Below are 16,222 nucleotides of genomic sequence, written 5' to 3'. Positions count from 1 at the left end.
CTGGAGAGTCTGGTACCCACGATTGAGCTGGCTGAATTTACAACTTTCTGCAGCTTTTTTCTGATTCTGTACAGTGGCCCCTCCATACCTGACAATGATGCAACCAGTTAAAATGCTCTCCACTGTACACCTGTAGAAATTTACAAGTGCCTTTGGTGACATACCAGTTCTCCTCAAACTTATAATGAAATATAGCCTTTGTAATTGTATCAATATGTTGGGCCCAGAGTAGAACTTAAGAGATATTGACACCCAGAAACTTGAAACTGCTCCCCCTTTCCACTGCTGATCCTTTTATGAGGACGTGTGTGTGTTTCCTCAACTTCTCTTTCCTGGTCCAAAATCATTTCTTTGGCCTTACTGACACCAAGTACAAGGTTGTTGGTGTGACACTACTCAACCAGCTGATGTATCTCGCTTCTGTATGCCTCTTCATCACCATCTGACATTCTGCCAACAATAATTGTGTTATCGGCAAATTTATAGGTGGTATTTGAGCTGTGCCTAGCTCCACAGCTGTGGGTGTAGAGAGAGAGAGTAGAGCAGTGGGCTTAGCACGTATCCTAGAGGTGCGCCAGTGTTGAATGAGGAGGAGATGTTTCTGATCTGCACAGACTGGCCTCCTGGTGAGGAAGTCAAAGATCCAGTTGCCCAGGGAGTTGCAGGTTTTGGAACTTGTTGATTAGAACTGAGGGTATGTTTATGTTGAATGCTGAGCTGTAATTAATAAACAGCAGCATGACATAGGTTAACTCTTACCCAGATGAGTCAAAGCCAAGTGGAGAGCTGGTGAGATTGCATCCACTGTAGACCTATCGTGGCAAAAAGCAAACTGCATTGAGTGCCATGGGGTGATGGTCATTGAGGCAACTCACTCTGCTCTTCTTGGGCACTGGTATCATTGTTGCCCTTTTGAAGCAGGTGGGAAACTCCGACTGCAGTAGTAAGATTTAAGATGTCCTTGAACAGTCCTGCCAGTTGGTTTTCAGAGCCCTACCAGGTACAGCATCAGGGTCTGACGTCTGGCAGGGGTTCACTCTCTTGAAAGATGTTATGACGCCGGCCTCTGAGACAGAGATCACAGAATCACCAGAGGCTATAGGGATTCACAAAAGTGTAGTTTTATTCTCCCTTCCAAAGCTTGCATAAAAGGCCTTGAGCTCATCTGGGAGTGAAGCATCGCAGCCATTTAGGATATTAGGCTTCACTATGTAGGAAGTAATGGCCTGCAAACCCTGCCAGAGCTGATGTGAGTCCGATTCTGTCTCTAACCTCAATTGGAATTGTTTTTTTTTAACACTTAAAATAGCCTTCCGTAGGTTGTATCTGGGTGTCCTGTATAGTTCTGGATCACCAGTCTTCAATGCTACAGATCTAGCCCTCAGCAGACTACAAATCTCCTAGTTCATCCTTGGCTTTTGGTTTGGCTATGTCTGCTGGTGTTTTCTCAAAGCCGTGCACTCATCCACACAGATCTTGATGATGGTTGTGAAAACTGTGGTGACCTGAAGATGAAACCCTGGATATTGTCCAACCCACTAACTCTAAGCACTGTAAGCGCTCCTCCACCTCCCTTGATCATACCTTCTTGGCTCTCACCACTGGTGCTGTGTCTTTAGACTCTGCCTACGTGATGGGAGTAGAAGTACAGCCAGCATTTCTGATGGTAGAATAACAGTGTTCAAGTGTGTTGGCTTCTCTGGTTCCATAGGTGATGTCAGTGGTAGTTGTTCAAACAGTTCTTCAGGCTGGCTTGGTTGAAATCAGTAATGATAGGGAATGCAATTAATGCTCTGTTTTGTGACTGCTAATTTCGGTGCTCAGCTCCTCCAGTGCCTGCCTGATGTTGGCCTGAGGTGAAATGTATACCACTACCACGACCAGATCTATACACAACAATGAGTTAATCATTAATCATACTTCTCCTCTTTTACCTTTTAAAAGACTAAGCTGGCCTGACTTTGTAGAGAATAGTGAACCCTTCATGCTGCAGCACTGTGCCTGAAATAGCAGTTGATAGCCATGTTTCCATGAAACAAAGTACAGTGCCCGATGTCCATCTTGTACAGCAATCTTGCTCTAAGGTCTTCAGTTCTATTTTCCAGACACTACATTCACCAGCGGAATAGTTGGGAGTGGGGTCTCCGTTTCAATTGCACTTGCAGACTTGTGTGCTATCTGGTTTTCTTAAAGGGGAGCTGCAGTCCAAGATCCATTTTCAGTATCAATAGAATGTTTTAAAATGACGCTGCTTACTTGAAGTACCCATGGCTGTGACTGGATTTCAGCTAAATGGAAATATTTGATTTCCATCGGAGCTACACTCAGAGTCACCTATTGTACTTGTTCCAAGGATGGTTCAAGTCCTTTGCTCTAATACTTTAATCTGCCTTTGTTTCTGTAATCCACTAACTTATTTAGTCCATAAATTTGGATCAGCAACTTCCATTTATGTGTTGTCATCAACATAGCAAAAGGTCTCATGGTATTCAGAGAAACAAAAAATTGATTTCAAGCCATTTAAGGTGGTATTAGGCCAGATATCCAGAAGCTTGGTTGTGAGCATTTGATTTAAGTACGGTAACTTAAAGTGGAAAGAAAAGTAAACAGTTGGAAGAAATTTTGAACCTCTTGTCCTTGGCAACTACAAAATGAGTTAACTGATGCAATTAAACTTGGGTGAAAAATATGCCAATATAGTTTAGTAGATCTATTGAATCCTTAGAATACCTTCAAGATGCTTTTTTAAAATGAAGATTTTGGTAATTAAATTGTACATTCTATGTTTTTTTTGTGAGTCACATGAAGAAATTAACTAACACTTCTGTTTCCCATGCTGCAGATGGAAGCCAGCCTTGGTGTTCTGATTTGGGATTTATTCACAGGTTTTAAATCCAGCACTTCCCCGCATCCCACCCTGATAAAGAAGAATTGAAGAAGTAGAAAAGAGTGCAAATAAAGTGAGGTGTTGGCCTTTCAAATTACATAAGGCCCAAGGTCTGAAATTTGGAAACCTCTGCTTTCATGATTTCCTTACCAGGTTGGATCAAATCTACAAGTATGTGCTGGAGCACAGCCTGTAGGTAGCTGAGAAAGCAAAGTAGTAGAAACTGACACACAAAAAAAAGAGTTTAAATTGTGTACTGTTTAAGGGAAGTGCAAGGATGGTTCTCCTTAATTTTGTTCTGGTGTATTTTTAGTTTGAATGCTCTTCATGCATCTATTCATTAAATCCTGATTTGTAACCTATCCAAACATAAGTAAAAATGGTAGCCATGTCAAACACGAGAAAAATAAAGTGCTGCATTGATAGTGTCAGCAGTGTTTAGGCTGCAAATTCAAAACTTTTGCTCTGAGCTGTTCAGCCACAGTTTATTACTTGCTGGACACATTGGACCAAATTTCTGTTAGTCTGGAGTATATCCCTGAAACTTTTCTGTTTCCACTGATGATGTGTGTTCTGCTAAGTAAATCCAGCATTTTTGTTCTTATTTCAGATGTCCAGCATCTGTAGATTTTAGTTATCAATAGATTTTTAAATGCCATTTTAATTTTCAATTTATGAACAGGTTAAATTTGCTATTGCAATCCCCTGATGAAGTGGAAATGGCCTGTCTTCGTTTTAAAGATCAGTTTGTTTAGAAGTATCTTTCTTAGCTGAGAGTGAATTATTATGTTATTCTCTGGACTGAACTATGTAGAGCAATTATTTCTTTTTCATTTAACTTACTTTCCTGCCTTTTTTCCCCTCTTGTATTGTAAAAGTTCTTGACAAAATTAGTTACTATGGCTGCCATTTTCCTTACTTTATAGTTCAGTGTTTTCTTATTTAATAAGGCCGTAAAACATAGTAGAGTCTGCTCTGTCATTCAATCATGCCTGATCTTTTTTATCCCCCTCCTCAGCCCCACTTCCACCTTCTCCCCACAACCATTGATGCCATGCCCAATCAAGAACCTATCAAGCTCTGCCTTAAATACATCAAAAACCTGGCCTCCACAGCTGCCTGGGTAATAAATTCCACAGATTCACCACCCTCTGACTAAAGAAATTTCTCTGCATCTGTTTTAAATTGACACATCTCTTATCTGAGCATTCCTTGTATGATAACCCCTTCATCCCTGGAAACATCCTTGTGACCATCCTCTGAACCCTTTCCAATGCCATCACATCTTTTCTTAGATGAGGAGCTCAGAACTGTTCACAGTATTCAGGGTGAGGCCTCACCAATGCCTTATAAAGCCTGAGCATCGCATCCCTGCTCTTGTATTCTAGACCTATGTAATAGCTAATGGTATGAAATTATGATGTTACCATATTGCTGAAAATCATAAAAGTTGTACTGTACAATCTTCCTTCATTGAAACCATAGCAGCAGAAATGCAGTTGAATATCTTGGCTGCATTTTTATTTCTCAGTACATTTGACCTACTGAAATGGTTTTATTCTGTCAATAGGTCTTGAGGGGAACACTGCTGCTTCTGGTTATGCATCTGGCCTTGCTGCAGGCAGTGCTGGTGGAAGCAGCAAAACCACAGCAAAGAGTTTATCTGCCATATCTGGAGAAAAGGAGGAAGGGAACAAGAAGAAAGTCCGTAGGCAGTGGGAATCATGGAGCGCTGAGGACAAAAATTCATTTTTTGAAGGGTTGTATGAGGTATGAGTGGTTTGCAGAGGTTGATTTGCTGATATGACATGATTTGATATCTATGACACTTAGCAATTATGACAGTTTCATGTTTATAGTACTGTTTAAAATCTGATTAACAGTTAAACACTTGTTTCTTTCTAAGTCCTTCCATAAGTTAAATACTTTAAGTTTCATTGTTACTGAAAATATCATTGCCATACCTCTCCATATCTTCATATTTAATATCCCCAAATTGATCTTGTAATATTGCTAAAGTTTCAAGGTGCAACTAGTATAATAATTTGTGTATTCTAGAAAGTCTGTTATTATACAGGACCTTTAAAATTAGTAGTGTCTGAAGGTATTTCCATTGTGGTTATAAAACAATTAAACATTCTGGTGATATTACAGACACTGGTACTTCTGGTGACGCTGTTACAAATAATAGCGATTCAGTGAAAATCCTAAACGCTTTTGCAGTTCAGAAAATTAGCAGAGTGATGATGTCCATGGCTAGGGCTAGATTTGTAGCAGGGATTCTACTCTCATCTCGTGTTTTCTTTTGAAAATATTTCTGAAAGGCTGTTTGTTCAGATGGAATCATTCAAATCTAGTTTGATTTCACTTAGAAGATTCCATTGATTTGAACACTGGTTTCAGTTTTTTTTTGTTTATTTTGTAGCATGGGAAGGATTTTGAAGCAATACAGAACAACATAGCTCTAAAGTATAAGAAGAAAGGGAAGCCAGCAAGCATGGTGAAAAACAAGGAGCAGGTTCGGCACTTCTACTACCGTACTTGGCACAAGATCTCCAAATACATCGACTTCAATAATGGTGAATACAGGTTCCAGTGAGACTAATTTCATCCTTACTCTGCTGCTTGGACACTTGTTTCAGTTTGGTTTCCTCTGTTGAGCAGAATTACATTTTTTTTTCTATATAACGCAAAAGTTATAAATTCCTTAATTCCACTTCCAAGCTAGCTCATTATTGCTGCTGTTGTGACCCTGATTTTCTTTATCTATGGTGACATCATATATTCTTCCCTTGTCTTTAAACATGAGAATCACTTATAAAATTGCTTGGGTATACAATCTGTATAAAGGATATTGAATTGCTCGTCTACCATTTGACTCTCAATTTGTAGTCATCAAAATTAAACAAAGAGAAATGGTAGTGTTCACATATACACTTGAATTGCCTGTGATGAAGTAGCATTTCTTTGGCTGAATTAATATTTGACCCTGGGAGAAAAAGAAGCCAATTTACAGTGATTCGAATGCCTGAGATTGATTTAAGTATTCAATTTAATGTCTGAGTAACACCAAAAAAAATCTTTAATCATCTATATGAAGAATGTAATGTAATTTTGTTGTGATGGACCCGAAGAAACAAAATAACTCCCAAAGTGGCTGACTCCAATATTTAATTCAGCCCTATTTTAAACAAGGCAAAGTGATGTAATGTATTAATTAAAGTGTATTGGAGCAATTCAACCTGCAAGGACAATGTGTTCTTTCCAGAAGTGATACTTAGGGGCAGCAATTATATATTTCTCAAGGCTACTCTTTGGCAGTCTAGTCAGAGCACCGATTCTCCAGACAGAGGAGGATTTGAATGAATACCACCTCTTGACATTTTTGAATAAAAAGAAATGGGTGATTTTTTTTTTGTTTGCTTTATGTGCAGAAGACACAATTTCATCTCCAGAATTTTTATATGCATCTCATTAGTGTGTTCAGATCCGATTTGAATTTTTTTTCATATTTATATTAATGTTCAACAAATGCTGACAATTATATTTTGTTTGCAGTATTCTCTAGAGGACTGAAGAAATCCTCTCAGGAACTCTATGGGCTAATATGTTATGGAGAATTGCGCAAAAAAATTGGTGGATGTAAGTATTTTGGGTATGGTAGAACTTTGTGTGGTTGTTGTAATTGGTACAGGTCTTTTGTTTATCCTCTGCAGGTAACTTGTGTTATTCCTATAAGAAACTGGGATAGAAAGTTACCCTTGATTAATTATCACACACAAAATGCCGGTAGAACTCAGCAGGTCAAGCAGCATCTGTGGAAATGAACAAACAGTGTTTTAGACTGACACCCAAAGGGGGGTCTGAAACGTCAACTGTTAATTTCCATGGATGCTGTCGGACCCAATGAGTTTCTCCAGCATTTTGTGTTGTTGCTCTGGATTTCTAGTATCTACAAAATTTCTTGTGCTCTTAATTATGGTCATTCTTTTTTTATATATAATGTACATAGATACTTAAAGAATGGAATCATGAAACTCACATTGGCAGTATCATTTTACTGTGATGTCAGAATGAGGCCCCTTTTGCCTGTTTGCATGATGTAAAATATCCTGAAAGACTATTTGAATAACAACATGGAGCCCTTCCCTTGCATGTGCAAAGGCAGTCCAAAAAGCACATGAAATAGTCATGAATATCTTGCTTTCTTAAAAAATGCTTTAAGATGGGAGTAGTATTAAAGACAAATCTGAAGAAAGATTTTGATATCTCGAGATAGTACAGTTGGCCCTCCTTATCCGCAAGGGATTGGTTCCAGGACCCCCCGCGGATACCAAAATTTGTGGATGCTCAAGTCCCTTATTCAACCTGTTTCAATGCGGTGGACCTTAGGACCCAGCGGAACCCCAGACCTTATTTAACCTGTTGCAGTGCGGTGGACATTAGGACCCAGCGGAAGAGATCTGAATCTACAGTGTTTCTGTTCACGAAAATAATCACGATAACAATTGAAAATTAAGTGGAAATAAAGCGATCGAAAAGAGGTGAAACGCCATCGGTCATTGGAAAAGCGTTAAGCTACGTTGGTCAACGATCAGAACAATTTTAAAGGATAAAATGAGAAAGATTGAGCCCCGATGAAAGCTACAATTATTACTTAGCAACGCAGTGGTTTAATTATTGGGTTTTGGGGTTTTGATCCTCCACATCAACCTGGCACGATGGAGAGCGCACTTGATAGCGATATGTCACTAGATCGAACTCGGGAACTTCCCGAGCCCAGCGCTAAAACATAGGTTCTTAACTGTTTTATATGCATAGAAAGGTAAAATATATACTGTATACGAATGCAAACATTTGACCAACTGACACTAAATAATACCGGATGTACCTGTTCCGACTTACTTAGTAAGAGAACTTCCGATTTTTTTCGATCCCGATCCATGATAACCCACACACATCCTCTTGTATACTTTAAAACATCTCTAGATTACTTATAATACCTAATACAATGTAAATACTATGTAAAATAGTTGTTATAGTGCATTGTTTAGGGAATAATGATAAGAAAAAATGTCTCTACATGCTCAAACAACAAGTGCTGGAAGATCACTTCTGGGTTTTCATGATGCGCGGTTGGTTGAATTCGTGGATAAGGAGGTCCAACTGTATTTCGTTCTTACTAAATGGTATATAGGCTATCAGTTCAATGTTAAGATGTTCCATTTATTTTATAGGCTTGGATGATAAAAATGCAGCCAAACTCAATGAATTAATTCAAGCTGGGTAAGTGATTTAGTTTAAAGTCAGCCTGCAACCATGTAATAGGAGCAGTAATTTATAGTAGCCAGTTAACAACCCGTACATCTTTGAGATGTGGATGAAAACTGAAACACCCAGCTAAACCCCACAGTCATGGTTAGATTGGGCAGTTCTACAAAGATTTCAGCTGAAACTGTGTCTCTGGTGCACTGAAGCAGCAACTCTACTAATTGCACCACTGTGCTGTGCATTTAACATTGTGGTCTAAGCATACAAATAATTTTTGGTATAATTTCAAATTTAAAGCTGCCATATCATTAGGTGTCATTACTGAAACCTGAGGTGGAAAGAAAAATAAAACACTCAGAGGTGATATGAGAGTTTCTAGCCAGGGGACTGATATGCGGGATGGATGTACAAAAAGGACTACTCTTGGGATTGCTACAGAAACTCCTCTGATCTAACTAAGTAATCTGGACCTGAAAAAACCAAGCATATTGGTAATATTACTGGAGAAACTAATTTTTGTTTGAGTAGAGGAGGCCTGGTGGGAGGGTAAAAGCAGCTGAAAAATCCAAGAAGGACCTGGGCAGTGTTTCCAATGAAACTGCCACTCAGCTTCTGGATAATTTGAAAATGAAGTGACATAGATAATAGTGTAGAACTAACCAAGTGTTACCAATATGTTTATTTTTTTATTGCTTATTTTCACTGACCAGATGCAGTAATTTCAATATATCTATTGAAGTGACAAAGCAATGTTCTCAAATCAGTACAGGACACATTACCTTAGTTAGGTACCTCCTGAAAATTGTTTGATTTCTATTCATCAAGGTATTTTGCACCCTCTGGGTCTAATGCAAAAAGCAACCACTAAACTGTTTTGTTTGTTTCCAAAGGTAACTGAGGAAGGATTATGTTTAAAAACAACCAAGTTACTGACGAAGGGCTTTCTAGGAATAAATAAGATAGTGGTAGAGTCAAAAAGATTAATACAACAGACTATTTTCAGTAGAACAAAATCAACTTTAGATCATAGGGTAACTTACTGTAAGTCTGTGAAAGGATATATCAGAATGGTAGAAAATGAAGATTTAGATGTGATTAACATGTGTTTGAAATGTTCTTAAGGAAAGTTGGAAACTTTTCACTTTATCCAAAAGGCATTTGGATGTTTAGGGAGGGATCATAACTTTGTGTTAGTGAATGTTTCATTACATAAAACATTGGGGTATGTTATGGTTTTGTAAGACTTTGTGACCCAAACGATCAATTTCATTGGAAAAACATACAGAATGCTGGGTCAAGTGAATTCTCAGTTTAAATGAATTAAAGTAAATTTGTTTTCCTTTCTAATTGACTCAGGGCTACAACTGTGCGATACAAAGGTCGCAATTTGCGAATAAAAGCACCTATGTGTCGGGCTTTGAAAAAACTCTGTGATCCTGAAGGTAAGTTCCAGAAATATCTGCTACAAATTTAAATCAGGTTTTTAAGGGGCTGCTAAAAGTCATTGTTAGTAATTTGAAAAAGAAGGAGGATATAAAGAGCTGCTTTGTGCTTTTGCTCTAATGGCACATCTTTAGAGCAAATAAGTTATGATATCTGGCAACGTGTTGGCAGATTTGTAAACAGCCAGTGTGTGAATATAAAATTGGTAATTTCTAAGTTTTACCTATTAGAATTTTAGGTTTAGTGAGGGGATTTCCAACTGGTTGTGAACGCAGAATAACAGCTTCCACCTGTTTCTTTCTTTACTCAGTCAATAATGATGACTTATAAAGTCAGGTTTGCATAGTAACCATTAAAAGTTACTAAATTAGTTGAGGCAGCTTCTTCCAAGGCAGTCACAAAACTACAAGTCAGTTTTTCTTCTACTGTTTGTAGTTCTGTAATTGTAGATAAAATACCTTTACTAATTTGCATTAGAATTTATATTTTGATAGTAACATCTCAGTTACTGCATGCAATAAAGGAAAACATAGATACCAGTTACTGAGTTATAAGATTAAAATGTATTGAAAAATGCAGTCTGCCTAGATCACTTCAGGAATCAAAAAGGAGTTATCAGAGGAATAAGGATTCTTTTGTGTCTGTGAGGTGTAAGTATCCCTATTAAGTAGGGTGGTCACTACTTAAAGAACAGCTGGAAGTTTACCTATGCTCTGTATTAGTAAGATACTTGGTTTTAATTGTTTAACCTTACAGCACTCCTGTATCAGCCTGTGAATTTGTAAATTTTGGGTTATACCTACCACTTGGATTGTGCTGCTATTGATTGTACATCAAGTTGCAATGCATAAATTTTTCACTGATTTGCAGAAGCTATTGACCATGGTATGGATGCTGCATGCTAGGCACTTGGTTGACTCATGAATATTGAGCTATTACCTAAAAGAATAGAGCTTTGGTCAGTAACCAATCCAGAAATTGGAGGTTTTGAGAGGAGTGCCCCCTGCCTGAGTAGAAAAGGGTGCTACAGCACAGTAGAGCTTTGACCAGCGACCAATCTGCGTTTGGGATTGGTAGCAAAAGCAAATTAAAGGAAGGTGGGGGCAAGTTTAGTGTCCATCGTCTCAGTGGACAGAGTCAGAGTGGTGATCTTAAAGCTTTAGCTCTTTGAGGTTTCAGCGAAGAGAGGCTTCAGTCAGAGAAAGCTAACAAAGAAAAGCTTAGGGTTGAGTTTCCTTTTTCTCCTTCCCTTTATTTCTGTTCAGCTAGGATAGTGAAATGCTCCTCTTGTAGGATGTGGGAAAGTAGGAAGACCTCCAGTGTCCCTGATGACTACAACTGCAAGAAGTGCATCTAGCTGCAGCTTCTAACAAACCACATTAAGGAGTTGGAACAGAAACTGGATGAACCCCTGATCATTTGGGAGGATGAAGGGGTGATAAATAGGACATATAGGGAAGTAGTTACACCCAAGGTGCAGGACACAGAAAACTGGGTGAAGTCAGGAAGAGGGAAGGGGTTAAGGAGCCAGTGCAGAGTACCCCTGTGGCCATCCCCCCTCAACAACAGGTATATCACTTTGGATACTGTTGTGGGGGTGGGGGGTGTTGAATTAACAGGAAAGTCACAGTGGTCAGGTATCTGGCACTGAGTCCAGCTCTGTGTCTCAGAAGGGAAGTGGGGAGAAAAATGACATTGTGGTGATGGGGATTTGTTAGTTAGAGAAACAACCAGGAGATTCTGTGTGTGAGAACAAGATTCATGGATGGTATGTTGCCTCCCAGGTGCCAGGGCACAGGACATCTCTGATTGAGTCCTCAGCATTGAGTGGGAGGCTGAACAGCCAGAGGTTGTGATCCATGTAGGTACAAATGACATGGGTAGGACAAGTAATGAGGTTCTGCATAGGGAATTCAGGAAGATGGGTGCTAAGTTTAAGGACAGGACCCAAGTTTGAGAATGAGGTAGCTGGTTTACAAACAGGCAATGTGTAGTGAGGAGAGGCTGTGATCTCGGGATTACTACCGTAGATTCCGGACTACAGAGCGCACCTGATTAAAAGCCGCTGGCTCTAATTTTAGAAAGAAAATCAATTTTTTACTTGTACAGGCCGCACCGGATTTTCGGCCGCAGGTGTCCCACGTTGTAATATGAGATATTTACACAGAAAGATATTACACGTGAGGATTTTTTAACTTTTAATTAAATCCATATGGTAACATAAACAAATACATATTGCAAATGCTTTTTTTCGAACCGTGCCTGTAACGCGGCTACTTTTAAATATACGTTGCGTATACTTTTTTACTGAACAACATTCCAATATCTCCTAATGACTGGTAAAAAATATATATACTGCAGCCTACCAGGAAAAGTTATTGATCGCCTTTAACTTAAAAGCAGCGTTCGCTCAGATCTAATGCCGCCGCTTGCTCCCGCCGTCCCGTTTATCGCAAACGGCATTTTTCCCACAAGACGCGGCGAAACCGGGTGTGACGTCATAGCATCCCGCGATGTAGTACAGAAAACAAATATAGTTAAAACACTTCTAACTTTAACTAGAAAATGAATTACTAAGCGAAAATATTATAAACTAAATAACTGCCATAAAGGCAGCACAATGCTTTTCTTCGAGTGTTTTCCATGTTGATGAGGGTGAGTACAAATGACTGATTTACAATAATTTAATTGTGAAAGTGCGCTTGATTTATCGTACAATTTCATTGGACCTCTGTGAACTACTCATCAATTTTATTGGTCTACTGTTATGAGGCAAAATGTTTTTGGCGGCATGAAAAAAATCATGTATTAGCCGCACCGTATTAAAGGCCGCAGTGTTCAAAGCTGTTCAAAATGTGGGAAAAAAGTAGCAGCTTAAAATCCGGAATCTACGGTACCTGTGCCATATGCTAGTGAGGCCAGAACTAGGAAGATTATACAGTTTAAAACGTGACTAAGGATTTGGCGTAGGAGGGAGGGCATAAGATTGTTGGATCGTTGGGCTCTCTTCCAGGGAAGGTGGAATCTGTACAAAGGAGATGGTTTGCACCTGAACTGGAGGGGGACTGATATCCTAGCGGAAAGGTTTGTTAATGCTGCATGATGGGTTTTAAGCTAGAGTTGCAGGGGGGTGGGAACCAGAGTGCCAGAACAGTTAGTGATGAAGTTGTGGAGGCAGATGTCGGTAAGACCTCAGACAAAGTTGGGAATCAAAATGTTGAGCATGGTGTGACTAATGTCAGAAGCTGCATATATTTCAGTGCGAGAAGTATCGTAGGAAAGGTGGATGATAGGGCTGAAGATGTAGCTGGTTTACATACAGACAATGTGTAGTGAGGAGAGGCTGTTGTTAGGGCTGTTGCAGCCAACAGGATTAGTTGCAATGTAAAAGGTGGATAAAATGGAAAAGGGTGAATACAAGACTGAAGGTGTTGTATTTGAATGCACGGAGTATACGGAATAAGGTAGATAATCTTATAGCACAGATGCAGATTAGCATGTATGGTGTAGGCATCACTGAATCATGGCTGAAAAGATTATAGTTGGGAGCTTAATGTCGAAGGGTACACAGTGTATCAAAAGGACAGGCAGGAAGGCGGGGGGAGGGATTGCCCTGTTGGTAAAAAGTGAAGTGAGGTGACATATGGTCAGAAGGGTTGAATCATTGTGGATAGAGCTACGGAACTGCAAGGCTAAAAAGACCCTGATGGGAGTTGTATCCAGACCCCCAAACAGTAGAAAGCATATAATCTACAAATTACAATGGCAGATAGAAAAGACAAGCCAAAAGGACAATGTTACAATAGTCATGTGGAATTTCAATATATAGGTAGATTGGGAAAATCAGGTTGATACTTGATTCTATGAGGTGGAATTTCTAGAATGCATACGAGATGGCTTTTTTAGAGCAGCTGGTGGTTGAGCCCACTAGGGGATCAGCTCTTCTGGATTGGGTGTTGTGCAATGAACTGGAACTGATTAGAGACCTTAAGCTTAAAAAAACTCTTGGGGGGACAAATGGTCATAATATGATTGAACTCACCCTGAAATTTGAGAAAGCGAGGTGAAAGTCGGATGTTTCAGTATTACAGTGGAGTAAAGGGAATTACAGTGGCATGAGAGAGGAGTTGGCCAGAATTGATAGGAAAGGAACACTGGCAGAATAGAGCAGAGCAGCAATGGCTGGAATTTCTGGAAGCAACTCAGAAGGCACAGGACATGTACATCCCAAAGAGGAAGAGGTATTCTAAAGGCAAGATGACACAACCGTAGCTGACAGGAGAAGTCAAAACCAACATAAAAGCCAAAAGAGGGGGCATACAATAGAGCAAAAATTAGTGCAAAGTTAGAGGATTGGAAAGCTTTTAAAAACCAACAGAAAAGGCAACTAAAAAAGTCATTAAGAAGGTAAAGGTGGAATATGAAAGTAAGTTAGCCAATAATATTTAAGAGGATACCAAAAGTTTCTTCAGATACATAAAGTGTAAAAGAAACGAGAGTGGATATCGGACTGCTGAAAAACTATGCTGGAGAGGTAATGGAGGACAACTAAATGGCGGACGAACTGAATAAGTATTTTGCATCAGTCTTCACTGTAGAAGACACTAGCAGTATGGTGGAAGCTCCAGGTGTCAGGGGTCATGAAGTGTGTGAAGTTACCATTACTTGGTGGTTGATTAGCAGGAGACAAACAGTAGGAATAAAGGGAGCCTTTTCTGGTTGGCTGACAGTGACTGGTGATGTTCCACAGGAGTCTGTGTTGGGACAAGGTTTTGTTTTATTTTGTTATTTGTCAATGATTTGGACGATGGAATTGATGGCTTTTTGCAAAGCTTGCAGACTATATGAAGATAGGTGTAGGGGCAGGTAGTTTTGAGGAAGGTGAAGGGCTACAGAAGTCCTTAGATTAGGAAAATGGGTAAAGAAGTGGCAGCTGGAATATAGTGTCGGGAAGTGTATGGTCATGCACTTATGGTATTGATGTGGATAGAGAATTGGTTAGCAGACAGGATGCAAAGAGTGGGAGTAAACGGGATCTTTTCAGAATGGCAGGCAGTGACTAGTGGGGTACCGCAAGGCTCAGTGCTGGGACCCCAGTTGTTTACGATACATATTAATGATTTAGACTTGGGAATTAAATGCAGCATCTCCAAGTTTGCGGATGACACGAAGCTGGGCGGCGGTGTTAGCTGTGAGGAGGATGCTAAGAGGATGCAGGATGACTTGGATAGGTTAGGTGAGTGGGCAAATTCATGGCAGATGCAATTTAATGTGGATAAATGTGAGGTTATCCACTTTGGTTGCAAGAACAGGAAAACAGATTATCATCTGAACGGTGGCCGATTAGGAAAAGGTGAGATGCAACGAGACCTGGGTGTCATTGTACACCAGTCATTGAAGGTGGGCATGCAGGTACAGCAGGCGGTGAAAAAGGCAAATGGTATGTTGGCATTCATAGCAAAAGGATTTGAGTACAAGAGCAGGGAGGTTCTACTGCAGTTGTACAAGGCCTTGGTGAGACCGCACCTAGAATATTGTGTGCAGTTTTGGTCCCCTAATCTGAGGAAAGACATTCTTGCCATAGAGGGAGTACAGAGAAGGTTCACCAGATTGATTCCTGGGATGGCAGGACTTTCATTTGAAGAAAGACTGGATCAACTAGGCTTATACTCACTGGAATTTAGAAGACCGAGGGGGAATCTTATTGAAACGTATAAAATTCTAAAGGGATTGGACAGGCTAGATGCAGGAAGGTTGTTTCCAATGTTGGGGAAGTCCAGAACGCGGGGTCACAGTTTAAGGATAAAGGGGAAGCCTTTTAGGACCGAGGTGAGGAAAAACTTCTTCACACAGAGAGTGGTGAATCTGTGGAATTCTCTGCCACAGGAAACAGTTGAGGCCGGTTCATTGGCTATATTTAAGAGGAAGTTAGATATGGCCCTTGTGGCTAAAGGGATCAGGGGGTATGGAGAGAAAGCAGGTACAGGGTTCTGAGTTGGATGATCAGCCATGATCGTACTGAATGGTGGTGCAGGCTCGAAGGGCCGAATGGCCTACTGCACCTATTTTTCTATGTTTCTATGTTTTTATGCACTTTGGTAGGAGAATTGAAAGGGTTGACTATTTTCTAAATGGAGAGAAAATTCAAAAATCTGAGGTGCAAAGGGGCTTGGAAGTGTTTAATTTGCAGGTTGAGTCTGTGATGAGGAAGGCAAATAGAATGTTCGCATTCATTTCAAGCCGACTAGGAAAAAAAGGATGTAATGTTGAGTCTTTATAAAACACTGGCGAGGCCTCACTTGGAGTATTGTGAGCAGTTTTGGGCCTCTTGTCTTAGAAGTGATGTGCTGAAACTGGAGAGGGTTTAAAGGAGGTTCACAAAAATGACTCTGGTTTTAAACGGCTTGTCATATGAAGAGAATCTGATGCCTCTGGGCCTGCATTCAGAAGAATGAGGTGTGACCTATTGAAACCTATCGAATGGTGATGGGCCTTGATAGAGTGGAATTGGAGAGGTGGGAGAGTCTAAGGCCGGAGGACACAGCCTTAGAATGGGGGGGGGGGGGAGAAATGTCCTTTTGGAATGGCGATGAGGAATTCCTTTAGCCAGAGAGTAGTGAA

The 16,222-nt window shown here is 40.0% G+C and overlaps 1 protein-coding gene across 3 annotated transcripts in view; it reads left to right on the top strand.

Moving 5' to 3' along the window:
• cramp1 (cramped chromatin regulator homolog 1) overlaps nucleotides 1-16,222 on the top strand; it is a 77,073-nt gene that overhangs the window by 12,532 nt on the left and 48,319 nt on the right. For all 3 annotated transcript variants that reach the window (XM_073060390.1, XM_073060391.1, XM_073060389.1), the window contains exons 3-7: nucleotides 4,458-4,657; nucleotides 5,313-5,466; nucleotides 6,446-6,529; nucleotides 8,125-8,173; nucleotides 9,515-9,600. In XM_073060390.1, the coding sequence (XP_072916491.1) occupies nucleotides 4,458-4,657; nucleotides 5,313-5,466; nucleotides 6,446-6,529; nucleotides 8,125-8,173; nucleotides 9,515-9,600 (573 nt within the window). The remainder of the gene's footprint in view (nucleotides 1-4,457; nucleotides 4,658-5,312; nucleotides 5,467-6,445; nucleotides 6,530-8,124; nucleotides 8,174-9,514; nucleotides 9,601-16,222) is intronic.

This window comes from Hemitrygon akajei, chromosome 11 (assembly GCF_048418815.1).
Source record: "Hemitrygon akajei chromosome 11, sHemAka1.3, whole genome shotgun sequence".
Lineage (NCBI taxonomy): Eukaryota > Metazoa > Chordata > Chondrichthyes > Myliobatiformes > Dasyatidae > Hemitrygon > Hemitrygon akajei.
The sequence above is the reverse complement of the archived record's forward strand: the minus strand, read 5'-3'. Positions and strand labels throughout refer to the sequence as shown.